Source organism: Sphaerodactylus townsendi, linkage group LG11, assembly GCF_021028975.2.
Source record: "Sphaerodactylus townsendi isolate TG3544 linkage group LG11, MPM_Stown_v2.3, whole genome shotgun sequence".
Classification (NCBI taxonomy): Eukaryota; Metazoa; Chordata; class Lepidosauria; order Squamata; family Sphaerodactylidae; genus Sphaerodactylus; species Sphaerodactylus townsendi.
In genome coordinates, this window is record NC_059435.1 from 52,271,322 (window position 1) to 52,287,180 (window position 15,859).

General features: G+C 45.7%; 1 protein-coding gene across 1 annotated transcript in view; it reads right to left on the minus strand.

Annotated features, from left to right (window-relative positions):
* The window catches only part of CDK14 (cyclin dependent kinase 14), a 297,405-nt gene extending 291,946 nt beyond the window's left edge, over nucleotides 1-5,459 (minus strand). Inside the window, exon 1 of the mRNA XM_048510771.1 lies at nucleotides 4,853-5,459. Within this exon, the coding sequence (XP_048366728.1) occupies nucleotides 4,853-4,949 (97 nt within the window). The 5' untranslated portion in view covers nucleotides 4,950-5,459. The remainder of the gene's footprint in view (nucleotides 1-4,852) is intronic.
* Nucleotides 5,460-15,859: the final 10,400 nt, after the last annotated feature.

The following is a 15,859-nucleotide window of genomic DNA, read 5'->3' on the forward strand; positions in this document are numbered from 1 at the left end:
CTTAGAGGGGACCCATTACCGAAGTAAAATAGAGAAAATTGGCAGAGCTTCCTTTCTCCTCCTCCCTTACCCGCATTAATTTTGGGTCCCCTCAGGCGGCAGGAATGGGCGACCGCTTCGCCCGCGCCAGAGGCTGGCTATAAACCGAGAGATCAGGGTACCAAGCTTCGGGCTGGAGCTTAGCACCCCGACAAACAACCTCAAGTCGCAGGCGGCTTCGCTGCTCATTCAAAGCTGGCGGAGGGGACCATACCAATCACGGCAAAGGGGAAAGGCGTGAGCTTCAGGGCCGGATAAGAGGACCGTGAAGGTGGGGGCTTCGGCCAGGAAGCTGAGTCGAGGAGCGGATGGATAAGTGCGAAAGGCGTACTTGGTCAGAGGAAAGCCCGGCTAGGCTCTGGCCATGCGTGAACTGGCCCCCTGTTTAAAAAGTTTGGGGACCCCTGGGTTAAATGATCAGACACAAAAGACTAGAGTAAATGGATAGTGCTCACAGTGACACGAAGTGGGTTCCCACACAGATCATCAGCACTGGAACCAGTAGAATTTAGTTTGTTCACAAACAATTTGGAATTGGGTGTAAGAAACCAAACATCTAAGTTTCATTTTCAGGATGGGTGTACACCAAAGAGCATTGTGGAATGTTCCAACAGCATGTGTTCAAACTGGATGATGCTGCAGCAGGTGAGGGTCAATATATGAAATGACACATGCTGGGGTAAAAAAATGCTCACTTTATGTGTGTACTGAATCAGTAGCAACCAATCAGGAGAGGGGTTTTAGGGTCACTTAGGACAACACACCTGAACAGGTACATTCATTGTGCAGCTGTGCTGAAAAAGGCAAACTCTTTGCTAACAATGATTTAGAAAAGGGTCAAAAATGAAACCACCAATATTTAAATGAAATTGTATAGACTCTAATATGGCAATAGGTGGAATGCTGTGTACTATTCTGGTTGACCGAACAGAAAAAAGAAATGGAAAAGCTGAAGTACAGGGCACTCAAAAGGATTGAAAAAGTTGGAACATTCTCCTTATAAACTTGGAGGTTGGCAGATTTTTAAAAAACAACAAGAAATATAATAGGAATTTATAAAACTTATTCATGATGTAAATAACTTTTTCTCCTTCTTACCAAGTACCACCATGCAGCAGCACCCAACAACATTGATTTAGGATGTGGAGAAACACTTCTTCACACAACATCAACCTATGAAACTCAGTGCCCCAGGATATAGAGATTGTCACTAACTTAGATGGCTTTGCAGGGTGACAGTTGCTATTAGCCACCATGACAAAAGGGCCTCTACATTAAGGCATAATTCCTCTCAAACCCAGCACCATGCTCTGCTTGTGGACGTTCTAGAGCAGGGGTCGGGAACCTGGGGCTCGCGAGCCGCATGCGGCTCTTCCGCCGCTGTTCTGCGGCTCCACGAGCAGAGCCGCCGGCCCCCTCTTCGCCCGCCCTGCAGGAAACAGGGCGGGCACATCTCCAGCCCGCGGCCGGCGAGGCCGCACGCGGGGGCTTTGGCTCCTGCCCACCCCGCTGCTTGCGGGGCGGGCGCTCTCCCGGCGGCTGGGCAGGCCAAGCCGCCGGGCCCCTCTTCACCCGCCCTGCAGGAAGCAGGGTGGGCACATCTCCAGCCCGCGGCCGGCGAGGCCACGCGCACGGGCTTTGGCTCCTGCCCGCCCCGCTGCTTGCGGGGTGGGCGCTCTCCCGGCGGCCGGGCAGGCCGAGCCGCAGGAAGCAGGGCGGGCACATCTCCAGCCCGCGGCCAGCAAGGCCGCGCTGCGGGCTTTGGCTCCTGCCCGCCCTGTTGCTTGCAGGGCGGGCGCTCTCCCGGCGGCCGGGCAGGCCGAGCCGCCAGGCCCCTCTTCGCCCGCCCTGCAGGAAGCAGGGCGGGCACATCTCCAGCCCGCGGGGGAGGTGCGTGAGCGGAGGAGGGGGGGGGGGCGAGAGAGTAAGCACGTCGGCGGGGGAGTGGACCAGAGGCGAGCGAGTGGAGTGGGGGGGGTAGAGGAGGTGGAAGCCAAATGGCTCTTTGGTGGTGAGCCAAATTTGGTGGTGAGCCAAATGGCTCTTTGAGGGGAAAAGGTTCCCGACCCCTGTTCTAGAGGCATCTAATTAGCCACTGGGCAACAGAATTCTGGGTTAGATGAGTCCTGGGTCTGATCCAACAAGGTCATACTTATATTCTACAGTAGTGGCTAAACCATATCTTCTGCCATTAATTAATGATTCATTGTACATGGAAGCAATTCCTTTTGTCTTTGAATTTACTGCCAAGATATTTTAATTGATGACCTCAGTTTAATAAAGGAGAGAATTTTTTTCTGCTCACTCTATCAAACAATGCATCATTTTCTAAACATCTATTATATCTGCTATTAGTCAACTTTTTTCCTAACCTAAAAAAAAGCTCCACAATATATTATGATTAAAGTAGTTGACATACTTTCAACGTGCACTTTTTTACATACAGTTCATCGTTTTCCAACTGCACAAACTGGAAACAATTTGATGGGAAAAAGTTGGGAAAAGTTTTGACCAAAGAAGCAGTAACAAAAATTCCAAGACAGATAAAATATAGCTGGTTATTTTAGGGAAAGTAGAAACAAACGAAACTGGTTACTGATATCCAAAATCTGGGTGTGAACAGTGGCTAGGCAGCATGGCACAGAAGTTAAACTAGGACTGGGGAGACAGACTCAAATCCCAGCTCAATCACCGAGCAGCATGGACAAAGCACACCCTACATCCCAGGGTTGCTGAGAAGATAAAAGACAGAACTGTCCATCTCCCCCCTTCTCCTCTCTTTAAGAAACAATATTTTTTCATGCTTTCAGCTAAAAAATATGTTGGGTGACTCAAAAGCTGACTTATTCTTTTAAATATTGATTCAAATAAAAATAATCATTGCTCTGCCAATCTGGAATGACTCCAACTTCAGTGAGATTTAAAAAAAAATACTAAAATGTATCCAAAATGGAGAGCCCCAGAAAGAAGAATTAAACTTGTTCACTTTTGCCTTGGGATGCAATAGGCTTTCCACGCCAGACAACTGGCAACTAAAGTACACTTGGCTTTGGCTGCCCTTTTTCTCAACCTTCCACAATCAGGCGTGTGTGAAAATCCTTAGCACTCATTGTCAGAGTCGGGTCACTCTTGGCTATCCATCTCTTCCAACAAAAGCCCCTTCCTTCACTGCACACAGACTACTATGCCTAGCAATGGTGAAAAGCTAAGTTTATTGGGAAGCAAATTCTCCTGAATTCCAAAGGGACATGCTCCGGAGCTAGCATGCTTAGAATCAGAGCTTCACACTGCATTCCAGCATACATAGAAGTCCTTTTGAAATCAGTGGGACATGTCTGGAAGTAGACATCTGAAATGAATTCTAGGAAATGCTCAGTTCTGGGGTGGAAAGGCAGGAAACTGGTGCCTTATTCACCTTCAGACTAGCGGCACACACCCACACTTTACTCCAGACATAGCTAGCAATAAAAGTTAAAGGTGCAAAAGACTCTCCATGTCAGGCAGGGAAGCGGGGGAGAAGGATCGATAGCAAGATTGGATAGAAACAGACCACTCGCACCAAACCAAACCTGAACAGTTTGTGGTTACTATTTCTGTACCACTTTGGCTGGGGAATGAAACACACAACGGCAGAAACAAAAGGAGAGCCTAGCGCATTTGTTCTGCACTGTGGCTCAGGCTCAGCCTGCAAGCTCTTTGTGAGTCAGTTGGGCAGCAGAGCTGTAGATTTAGGGCTGTATTAACCTGGGACTCAAGCACAGGGGGGAAGGGTCAGGAAGAAAAGAGAGGAAGACTTCTGCATCCCAAGTTAGCCTGGCTGACATATTCTGACCAAAGTCCAAATTCCGAGCATGGTTTCCTCTCACCACTGAACCGTCTGGGAGGCGCAAAGCTTATTTCTACTCCATCAACAGAGCAGTTAAAAGGCATTCTTTCCCCCCACAACTTTTATCACAACTGCTACTGAACAGGGTCGCTGGTGCCCAAACCTAAGAAATTCCTGTTGCGGTCAGGATTCCAGAGGTTAATGGATATGAGCGACACAGCCACACCATAAAATGCCACTGCCCATTTAATTGTCATATTCTCTGGAGCAAAAGGAGGGCACACTAATATATGTGACTCATATCTTCTCAAAATACATGGCCCAATTTCCAGCTATATAATGCTGGTACACACAAACACCCCATGATCGGCACACTCATAAACTTTCTTCTTGCACTGCAGTTCAATCAAGGTAATGTCTCTAGTCCATCACTCAATAACAGCCAGGTGTTTAGAATCCCCATTGCCACAAAGGAGACATTACCACACATCACATGTACCAGAGGATTTCGGAGGGGTAGATTTTACCGGCGATTTCTGCAATCTGATGCAGCTTACAACTAGCACCTCACTCTATATACAAGAAAGGTATTTATTTAGCAACCCTAAAATCAGCAGCCGTGCCGGACTCTGCGCGATCAAGTTCCAGGTTAACACGCATCGGATCGGAATGCCGATCCATCCAGATGTTGCACGCTCCAAGAATAAAATAGCTTCAGGGAGTAAACCAGGCAGAGTGACAGCATTAGCAGAATCATGCCCTTCTAAATCCACTGACTCCACTGGGTTCAGAAGAGCTGAACTGTGTTCAGGACTGCTCCGTAGGTGTGCTCTGTGGGGTAAATATACCAAAGGGAAGACGAGCTGGAGCCTCGGAGGGGAGTTCCGCGTGAAGGAATGGCCCCTCCGCCCCAGGACTCCCCGGGCAGACAAGGCGCCCTCCCGCCGCCCAAGTCCGCCCGCCCGCCAAGCCCCCGCTCCGGCTCACCGATTCGGCCGAAACTCTCCGACAAAGTTCGCCGCAACTTTTTCATCCTGCTGAGCTTCTTCTCGCCAGCGGGCTGCGAGTCCAGCAGGTCGCACATCTGGCACAGCTGGGCGGCGGCGGCGGCGCGTGGAATAAAGTCACCCGCCCGTCTTCAAGCGGGGCACAGACGGGACCGCTGCGGCTCCGCGCGCTCCCACTTGGCCCAAGTGACTTGGGGCTACTCCGGTCGGAAGGAGGGGCTCCTCCTCTACGTGGTGCCCGCAGCTGCAGCAGCAGCAGCAGCAGTCGCCACTGGCGCGGGCTTCCCCTCGCCCATCGTTTCCCCTGCCCTGAAAGGGGTAACCCGCTCCGCCAGACAATGAGGGGTGGAGGAGGAGGAGGAGGGAGAGGAAGGGGGCTTCTCCCTCTAGAGAGAAAAAATTACGGGTGGAGACCCGAGCAGAGGGAAGGGAGGAGCAGGAGAAGAGGAGAAGGGAAGTGAGGAGCAGCCCCGCGAACAGAAGGGAAGCAACGGGGAAGTCCTGCCCGGAGAGGCAGAGGAAGCCCCGCGCAGGCTGCCCTCCGCTAAGGAGAAGCAGCTGCTCCGACCGCCGAGCAAAACGCCGCCCTCCCTCTCCCCACAGGCGGAGGCTCGCAGGCCGCCCACGCCGCGCCTCTTTCCCCGCTCCTCCGCGCTCATTGGCCGGGGAGTTTCTCTCCTCTCTCCTTCTCTCCCGACACTTTTCCTCCCTCCCTCGGCCGTCAGCGCGCGCCCACCGGGGAGCCCCCGCGAGGAGAGGGGACCGGGTTGCAAGCGGCTGTGCGCGCAGGGTCCGGGGCACAAAAGCGGGAAGAGGAGAAGGGAGGTAAAAGGGGCGGGGTGAGTGAGTCCCCTTGACCCCGGTGGAGTCCAAATTTTAACATCTTACTTCGTTTATTACCCCCCTCCACACACACACCCCCCAAATCTCGCTTTCCAGAAAGGAAACCACCCGGAGCACCTTATCCGGTTCTCATGTCTCAGTTTTATCCTCCAGTCATGTAGGATAGGTGAGGCTGAGAGTTTGTGACTGACCCAAGATCACCCACCCATGGCAGAAGGGAGATTCCAATCTGGGATCCTAGTTTGACACACTGACCACAGTACTATTCACAGCTGCAGGGCGTCTGAAGCGCCTGTTGACATCTCTTGCATGACTCCGCCAAGCATGAACTCTAGCCCCCAAGGTGGTGGTAGACAACTTCCTAAACTGAAGATTAACACCATAGAGCCAAGATTCACTGTGATCTTGCTTGCAGAGATATGGATAATTAACAACAGCAATCTGAAAAAATTATTGTGGATGGCCCTAATTTATTCCACTATTGACAGGGGGAATATTTGGATTAATGAACTGGCTCTATTTCTTAAGAGTGTTTTAAGCTTAGTCAGTGCTATTGTACTTTATATGCTAAATACTCACTAGTATATAAGACCTTGAGTAGCCAGGAAACAATGCTATGCTTTCTAATGAAGCAACAATGTTACTCAGCCTTAGCATTTCTCCATTTTAGATTAACACAACTCAGTTTCTTAACTTCCTCTTTCAGTTCTTGCTGTTCACATAACACTAGGCTAGTGTTTGTGTAAGAGAAGCTTAGCTAACATTTTTAAAAAGCAAGTATACACAAGCAATGTTGAATTTTAACACAGTAATTAGGCAAGGTGAATTCCAAAGGATATTCTGCACTAGGGAAAAAGTTGTCTGCATTTATTTTATACCTGCTAGCATGTGGTCAGATTTCTATGAAGTCTGTATTTGAACATTCGACTTATTCAAATGCAGTATAAATTATGCCTTTGTAAGCAAAATTATGCTACAGATATATACATAGAATCAAATGACAAATTCAAGCTTGAGACATGCTATTGAACTATGGAACAGTTCCAGCATTATTAAATTATAATTTAGCATTTATATAGCATTTCAAGTGCGCAGAACATTTTGCATATCTTAACTCTATAACAAATCCATATGGAATGCCTGTAGTATCTCTTCAGTACCGATTAAAGGAAAATGTTACAGTGGCTCACATCAGGCCATTGGTAAATGTACGGCTAAAATTAGATTTGAGTCAGACACCTTCAAATCATAGTTCATATACTAGCTTCCTGGAACGTATACAACATTTCATTACATTTTGTTTTAGAGTACTCTATAATTTTAAAATAGACATCCATACCACTAGCAACAGTTTTGCTGAGAAAACAAAAACTTGTATTAAACTGTGGCTGCAATCTACTGCCCATTAATTCCACAATAGTACTATTAAAATTGATGAATATACTCTAGCAATTGGTTGTGGTGGGTTTTCCGGGCTGTGTGGCCATGATCTGGTAGATCTTGTTCCTAATGTTTTGGCTGCATCTGTGGCTGGCATCTTTAGAGGTGTGTCACAGACTTTTCTCTGTGATACACTTCTGAAGATGCCAGCCACAGATGCAGGCGAAACATTAGGAACAAGATCTACCAGACCACGGCCACACAGCCTGGAAAACCCACCACAACCAGTTGAATCCAGCCATGAAATCCTTTGACAATATACTCTAACAAGTTGTAGACTGGCAACATGCACAGAGGCCTATGGGAGAGGCATATCTTAGCACAATCAGCTTTAATGAGCATCTTTTCCGTTCCTAGACTGAGTTCTTGTTCAACATACCAGGAACACAGTGGCCCACCAGAGCTTTTGGCCATTATACATGGAACAGAACTGGTTTTGCTATCTCTGGAAGCCAGGATGCAGGCACAGTCAGTGTAAATGTCAGGAATGTCTTTGTAATGAAGATTGAGATTCTTGTATCAGGTCAAAGAGAGGACATGTTAGCACTTTCTTCCCTAGTCTGCCCGCCTTGCAGCAAACCTCTACAGGCTAGCAAGCTATGAGCCAAGAAACTGGCAGTGCAACATGATGGCCATAACATTGTCCAGACTCAACTGATCATTTATTCCATAGTCCATTTATTCGAACATTCATTTCCTAGCTAGCTGGTAATCTTCCAGCATGACACACTATTAATGTACTCTACTAGCCTAGTGTCACCCAAGAAGAAAACTTTTGCCTGCCAAATAATGCTCAGATTTGGGCATCCATTAATTCCTAACAAAACGAGCTATAAGGAAGCTGCTAAGACAGCTGCTCTGTGTACTTTCCCATAGGACATAAATTGCTAATACAGATTTTATGACTGGGCAGAGCAGAAAGCAAGCTGTGGAGCTCAGTATTCATCCCCAGGCTCAAAGCAAAAAATAATAATAATAAAATCTAAATGTGTGGTTAATGTATGGTTGATCCTAACCTGGTTAGGTATGCTTCACATGTGTATTGTCACATTCCTGTCTCAAATGTTTTTGTGAAGCATGAGCATCAGTCACCTCTTTGGGGAGTTGGATTCAAAGATCCAGTTATGGGAACTGAGCATCTGCAATTTCATATTCATCAGGAGGATCTGCATGCCCATTTCCTGTTTGTCTATTCCTTTTTCACCAAGACTCCGGGCGGATTACACAAATTAAACACATACAATAAAATTTTTTTACAAACATTTAAAAACAACAATAGTTCCCTTCATAGAAATATTCACCTGAAAAATTAGGTTTACTAGGGGGGAATCTTCCCTGACTTTAGAAGTAGGTCATTTTACCAGGTGGGGAGCTGCCCCAGAGAATGCTTAGGCACGACAGTCACTGATATTACCCATTTGAAGGATAATACCTTCAAACCTTTCTCAAACAAGCAAAGCTATCTCAGTGAAGCATACTAGGAAGTAGTCCTTCAGATATGACGGTGCTAGCTAGGCCATATGTTACTGTGTCAGTCAGTCTGTCTTTATTGCATGACTAAATAAGCCACAGCAATACCAATAATTACACCAAAATAAAAACAAGAAAATTCCATTTTTATAGGAAAAATTAAAACGCATCATGATAACTTCAATTATCTCAGTGACTGTGCAATAACCAGCATCTGGAATGGAAATCAGAAACAAACTGGTAACATGGAATAGAATAGAGCCGTGGTGGCGAACCTTTGGCACTCCAGATGTTATGGACTACAATTCCCATCAGCCCCTGCCAGCATGGCCAATTGGCCTTGCTGGCAGGGTGGAATAGAGGTAATATTTATACTCTACCTGACTCCCAATAATAAAGTAGTTGCAGCATTCTGTACCACCTGAAGTTTACAGGTTGTCTTCAGAGGCAGTCCCATGTGGAACACATTATTGTAGTCTGTCCATATACCTGCTAAGAAGGAAAGAAACAGTGTGGCAGAGTAGTTGTACAGCTGAGGAAGAAGAGGTGAACCAGGGAAACAAAACAAAAAACTGAAAAAGGCATTCTTGCTTCAACCAACAGAAGGATGCATAAAACAACATAGTGTTTATTGGCAAGACCCAGCCAAGGATTCAGGAAGCAGCTCACACAGCAATGGTTGAATAAGATGGCCTATATGTCTCTTTTGTGTCTTTCATACAGCCTTTCCAAACTTGTGTATAGATAAGTAAAATTAATGTAGATATAGGACCAACCCCCATCCCAACCTGTACTCTCTTCTCTACAACTTCCAGATAATAGAAGAGTCAGTAGTTTCTGGAGAATAGCTATGTTGGTCTGCTGTAGAAAAGCTAGATTTGAGTCCAGTAGTACCCTAGAAGCTTTTTAGTGTATAACCTTTCAAGAATTAAGCCTCCCTTCATCAGATATATGACAAAGGAAGCTTTGACTCTAAAAAGCTCATACCCAGAAAATCTTAGTGGTCTCTAAGGTGCTACTAGGCTCAAATCAAGGGCCAGGAGGCAATACAGGGTTGTTTGTGACACTTGATACTTTAAAGGGATCCTTTGATAGCTGTACTTTGAAGGATGTTATTGGATTGATGTTTACATCAGACACGATGAACACTGTATTGTGCATATGGGTGCTTAGAGACTTTCCTAGCAACAAGAAAGCTCAAACTAGAAGTGAAGTCACTATATTGCTATTATTATCACCAATGGGGCGATTTATAAGGTCAACTTGATCTCTGAGCCAACAATGTGTGTGGGTGCTGGTAAGCTCATGACCAGCCCTTTTTGTTACCATCAAAATCACAGCTGATTTTTGGTGGTCCCATAAAGTTTTCAAGACAAGGGAGAGGTGGTTTGGTATTGCCTGCCTCCTGTCACAATTCCTTGGACATCTCCCATCCTGCCAAGATCAGGCTACTCACGACCAGCCTAGCACTCTACAAACAACCAGTTCCACCTGGTAGCTACATATGTGATTGTTGCAATCTGCCCAGTCATAATGCTTTGGAAAAGCAGTTCCCCAAAGCATAATAACTGCATGTAGTAGCCCCATGTGAAACATGGATCCGTCGCTGGACTAAAAAGTCACTGATGGCCCTGTGGGGTACCCTGGACACAAGAACAGAAGAAGAGCCCTGAGACCAGTGACCTCTATAGTCCAGCCTCCAGTCTCAACCAGTGGCCAAACAGTTACTCTGAGGGCATAAAGACTGTGGCCCTAAATTTGTCTTATGGCACTGGTATTCAAAGGATAATTCTGACAAAACCCTCCTTTGGAAGGCAGCTTTATTTTTTTTTTACTGTTTGCATAGCTTAACATTGTAACTCTGAAATGGGAAGAGGGAGTCCTAGAGCAATATGAGTAGATTCTGCAGCAGGAAAGGGGAATCTGTGGAAACTGCCAATTTAATCTGGAACCAACCCCTTTACTTCATGGAGGTTGTTCAGTTGTCCATTGTAGCATGGCAAGCATGGCTACAATAACCAGCATTTCTCTCTCTTTTTTCCAGACGAGATGCAATGTAAAAAAGTCAGTGTCTATTCATTTAATTTCTGATGAGTTAGAAGCTGCCAATCTTCATGCATCTTTTAAAAAACAGCATGCTTATAATGCAAAGGAATTTCATATTATGGGATAGGCAGGCAGATTGGCTACAAGCACTAGACCCAGAGAGCAGCTATCAAGGGATATGGTTAAAGAATGGGAGTGGGGTGAAGGACAAAGGGAAGGATTGAAAAAACTTGACTGTAAGCCTGTCCATTAATTTCAACATCTCCTTGACTGACTTCCAGTGAAGAAATCTCTTGGCACAAACCTTGAGGTCAGGCACTGCTGTTGTGTCGAGCTGATTCATTCTGAAAATGAAGAGATGATCAAGTACAGCGTGAAGACCAGGGTTCATATTAGAGTGCCAGGCTGATAACAGTATCAACCCAGAAGTCGATTAAATTATTTTGAAAGCTCTCCCAGCGCCATGCCCCGTGTAAGAGTTCATTTTAGTTGTTGATAATATGGACAAAGAAACTGCACAGCACAAGCACAGGGGGCTTTGAAATTACACCTCCCTCCCTCCCTCACTGAAAGGCATGTGTGGGAAGATTCTCCTCACAAGGACACAAACAATATGAAATCACATTAGAGGCAGAACTGCCTCAAGTGCACATAGTGACACTTGCATGGAAATATCACTCCCTCTTTCTGCAAAAAGTGAGGTAATTTTTAAACTTCAGCTGCTCCACCCTAATTTGTCCCTTGTTTGGAATATGAGGAACATGTTAGTAAGAATCAAGGGGACATCTTTCCCTTACAGCCAGCTTCCATATAAACCCAAACTCTGTAAATCACCTTTTCATCATCTAATTTCTAATTGCACATAAGTGACCATGGAGCAGTTTCAGACATCCCCCACGCTTTTCTAGTGTTGAAGATATTGTTTATCATTCAGGAGGCTCATTTGGAGATGTGCTAACATGTTGAAAGCGAGAAATACTGATCTTACTAGCAACTGAATACTGATTTTACTAGCAACATTCAGAAGCTTAAAAGAGCGGGAAATAAATCTACCCCTACTTTTCAATAACTATGTGTCTTTAAACAAATCACCAAGTTTCATCCTCATTTCCATCACTTTCTATATGGTAGGTTATAATACTTTACCACGCCATATTGGCAAATATAATTTCTGAGACTTTCAAGGAAAGCTCAGGAGTTTCTAAGGGGTTTTCTCCCCATCAGTTAAGAATTACTGGTAAATGTCAGACATTGCTGTTGAGACTGGGAGAATAGTAAACCTCCACAGTTACTTGTACTCATGGTGATGTGAGCACAAAAAATACCACAAAAGCAAATGTTAGAGAGCAAGTCAAACAGAACTGCAAATTCATCATTTCGAGCTCTTAACATCCAAGCCCTGGACTGTGGTTTCCAATTCTTGGCTTGGAAGACGAGCATAAGCTATAGTTTATGGCTTTCCTTCTCCCAACAAAAAAGGATGGTGGGAGAAGAGAATGCCAGCCCATGGAAGAACAAGTCTGGGTCCCATTAACCATGGGATAACAATCTCAGAGCCATGGTATGATAATCTTGACATTACCAGCATGTTTCAGTTTTCATACATACAACTCTCCACTTTTATACAAGCCAGAATGCTCCTTGTCACCTGGCCGTAGATGCTCCATGCACACATTCATCAGTGCTTCATTCACTGATTTAAAGCTAAGGGTTTTGGCTTATGTTACACTAGAAAAACATAGAAGTAGAACCAAAGTTAAATTTAACCCAAGTTAAATAAAGGGAACTTCCCCATCTTGCTCCTTGCAGTCCATTTATGCTCCCCAAATGCTGCTCCTTGGCTGGGAGGGGCGGCAGCACTAGTGGAACAGTGATCTGCCAGAGGGGAGGAATCAACAAAAATCACCCCTTTCCTTCCACTGGTACAAACCACCTTTGATAGCGGAGCCAGAAGAGAATTTGTCCCACTTCTGGACTGTGTCTGAATTAAAGATTAAAAACCCTGTTTTATTTCTGTGTGAGTTAGGTAGAAACCAACTGTATTAGATAGGAAATAGGATGTGTAAGTTTCTCTGTATTTGTAATTGTATGGAACCTCCTTGGCCCAAGGCAGAGAGCCATCTCCGCTCCACCTGGGCCCATCCCATTCACGAGTAAAAGCTCCTGATACACGCGGACAAAGGGAGACCTCGGTCGAAGCGCCTCGCCCTGCCTAATCCCGTCAGCATAAGGGAGCCCTCGTCATCACTCTCTGCTTCCTGACCCCGGACACCTGGGGAAACCTTTGTGTTTCTCCCACCAGTGGACACGTCATCGCCCCACCCTATTCTGGCGCGAAACTCGAGAAGGGGGGGTGCCTATCGGACCCTGATTGGCTCCTGCATGTTGCAGGTGTATGATTGGTTACTTTGAGTTGTGCTAATGAATGGTGGTGGGCTGTCTTGTATTCTCCCGGGCTCCCGATGGGAGGAAATGTATTTAAGATGTGGTAAGGCTGCTAGGCAGTTGGAGTTGTTGTGTGGAACGGAGGTGCTGACACCTAGGTCAGCATCTCAATAAATCGCTTTTATTTATCTGAGCCGTGTCCGGTCTTGCTTGGGTTCCTGGGCGCTGCCGAGAGCGGGAATACTTCTGAGCAAGGAAAGTGTTACCTGAGCAGCGCGGTAACACCTTTGAGTTGAACACATACTAATTCCTGCAACTACCGTGTTTCCTCGAAACTAAGAGAGGGTCTTATATTACTTTTTCCTCCAAAAGATGCATTGGGGCCTATTTTCAGGAGATGTCTTACTTTTTCCCCATGATTTTGCGCCCCACACGTGACCAGATCAGCTGCGCTGGGGAATCTGTAATTAGGGCTTATTTTTGTAGGGCTTATATTTCAAGCATCCTTCAAAAATCTCAAAAAATCATGCTAGGGTGTATTTTCAGGGTAGGTCTTATTTTTGGGGAAACATGGCATGTTATTACAGTTCAAAACATACTTTTTCCTCACAACAGTCCTGTAAAGGTAGGTTAGGCTGAGAGTGTGTGACCAACTCAAGGTAATCCAGTGAGCTTCCATGGCTGAGTGGGCAATCAAATCTGGGTATTCCAGATCGTAGTCCATTAATCTAGCCACTATGCCACACTGTCTCTCAATGATGCCCCCTTGTGTAATTTCTGGAGCTCCCAAGGAAAGAGCTAAAGCCTAAAAGCAGGACAATTCTTGCAATATGGCCAAAATAGGGACGAGGCAAAGTAGAGCCTGAAAACCAGGGACAATCGCTGACCTTCAGGGACTTCTAAAGCAAAAGTCACTGACCTTTGAAGATAGTGCAGATTCTGAGGAAAGAAACCACATGATATGCTCCTTTCATAAGAACAGTCAGTGCCTTCTCCCTGGGATTTTCCAGAGCATTGTGCTAACGCTACATTTCAGTTCTGTTAGAATATGAATGCTTCTGCATAAGTTGATAGCATAAATAAAATTAAATATTTATTCGTCAGGTTTGAGTGCTTTATGTCTGATGCTCAGAGAGATTACATTATGCCTTAGGAATGTAATTGCACTCAGGTTGACTGACTGTTCAGTGCGAACAGGGGGACTTTCTGAATAAGCTGAAATATCATTTGCAGAAAGAAAAGGTTGCCAACAATAGCACCTGACCGGGAAAGCATAATCTTGTCAGGACTCCACCTGACAGCTTGGTGTAAACGCTTCATAAATCTCTCCACTGCCAAAGAAAATTCATGTTTATGCCAGTCCACTCACCTTGAAAAGACCAAACTGTCGGTCAGGGAGGATTAGAGAGTGTTAGAAGATGGGTCACTAGCAGGGAGCAAAGCGCTTCTGTTCCGATGACTGATTTATGTAAAATTAAATTACTAGCCTGTTTGGCCTCACTCTTACTGAGCCTTCTAAAGCTTAACACAAGCTGACCACTTGCAGTGGATTGTAGCTGGTGGAAAGCCACTTTTTATGAGCTGCAAGTCAGGAAAGTCACCCATACACATCTCAGAAGGAGGCCTTAAGCAAATCATTGCTCTTTTTAACTGGCAGCCAAATATGTAGTTGTCTGTGTGTGTATGTGTGTAGAACTCTGACCTGCCTACCAAAACCATTGCCAAAGTTTCAGCAATAAGGAATTCAAAGCGCTTCCAAGGCATGCAATATATTGTATAAACGTATTTGTATTTTTGCAGCCTCCCAATCCCAGTAGACACACAATAGTTGAAATAGTAATAGGTTTGGAGGATGTTATATCGATTGGCTGACCTTTTATCTTTGGAGGCAAATCCAAGCTATGGGTTATGTTATGTGTATTCAACCCAGTCATTCCCACTTTCATCCTTTTGAAGCCCAAGCCTATTTCAAAAGGCCCAGGCCCTTCCCTGGTCCTGAAAACCTATCTTCATATCTATGTAGCTGGGATCTATGCTCTTTGCTCTCACATGCCACTCCTAGACCAGCCCACACACTTGTAGACAGTGTTGCACTGCTGTACGGAACTCTTCTTTATCCCTCTCCCACCTCTCAATACATCCTCATTTGCCTCTCGCATAGGTGTCAAACTCAGGCCCTCCAGATGTTCCTGGACTACAATTGGCCCTGCTGGCATGGGTTGATGGGAATCGTAGTCCATGAACACCTGGAGGGCCTGAGTTTGACACCTATGCAAGGGATATCAGGCCTCGGTGATTCTTGCATCACACCAGTGAAGCATGAAGGATGGAGCACACAGAATGCGGGCCTCTCAGCAGCGCCCTCTGGCAACTGGCCTTGGAACAATGGCGTGGTTATTGCGCAATTCAGAGTTGCTTTATTATTTTCACTCTGATAGTATTTACTCATGATCAGCTGTCTTGTGAAACCAGAGATGCCCGGTCATATATATGTGCCATCATCTTAGCCTGGACAGCAATGGCTTGCAGCTCCAAGTGCCTAAACAAAGAGGAAGGAAAGAGACATTATATACTTCAAAATAAAGAAATACAAAGATCACTTTGAACACAGTCCCTCGGGAGGTTGTCATGTGAAAAAGCCACACTCTGCACCAGCCACCTCTCGTTATTTCCCACAGCAGGAGTGTCCAGCAGATGTTCATGGACTATGATTCCCATCAGCCCCTGCCAGCATGGTCAATTGGTCATGCTAACAGGGGCTGATGGAAATCATTGTCTGTAAACATCTGGAGGACCAGAGTTG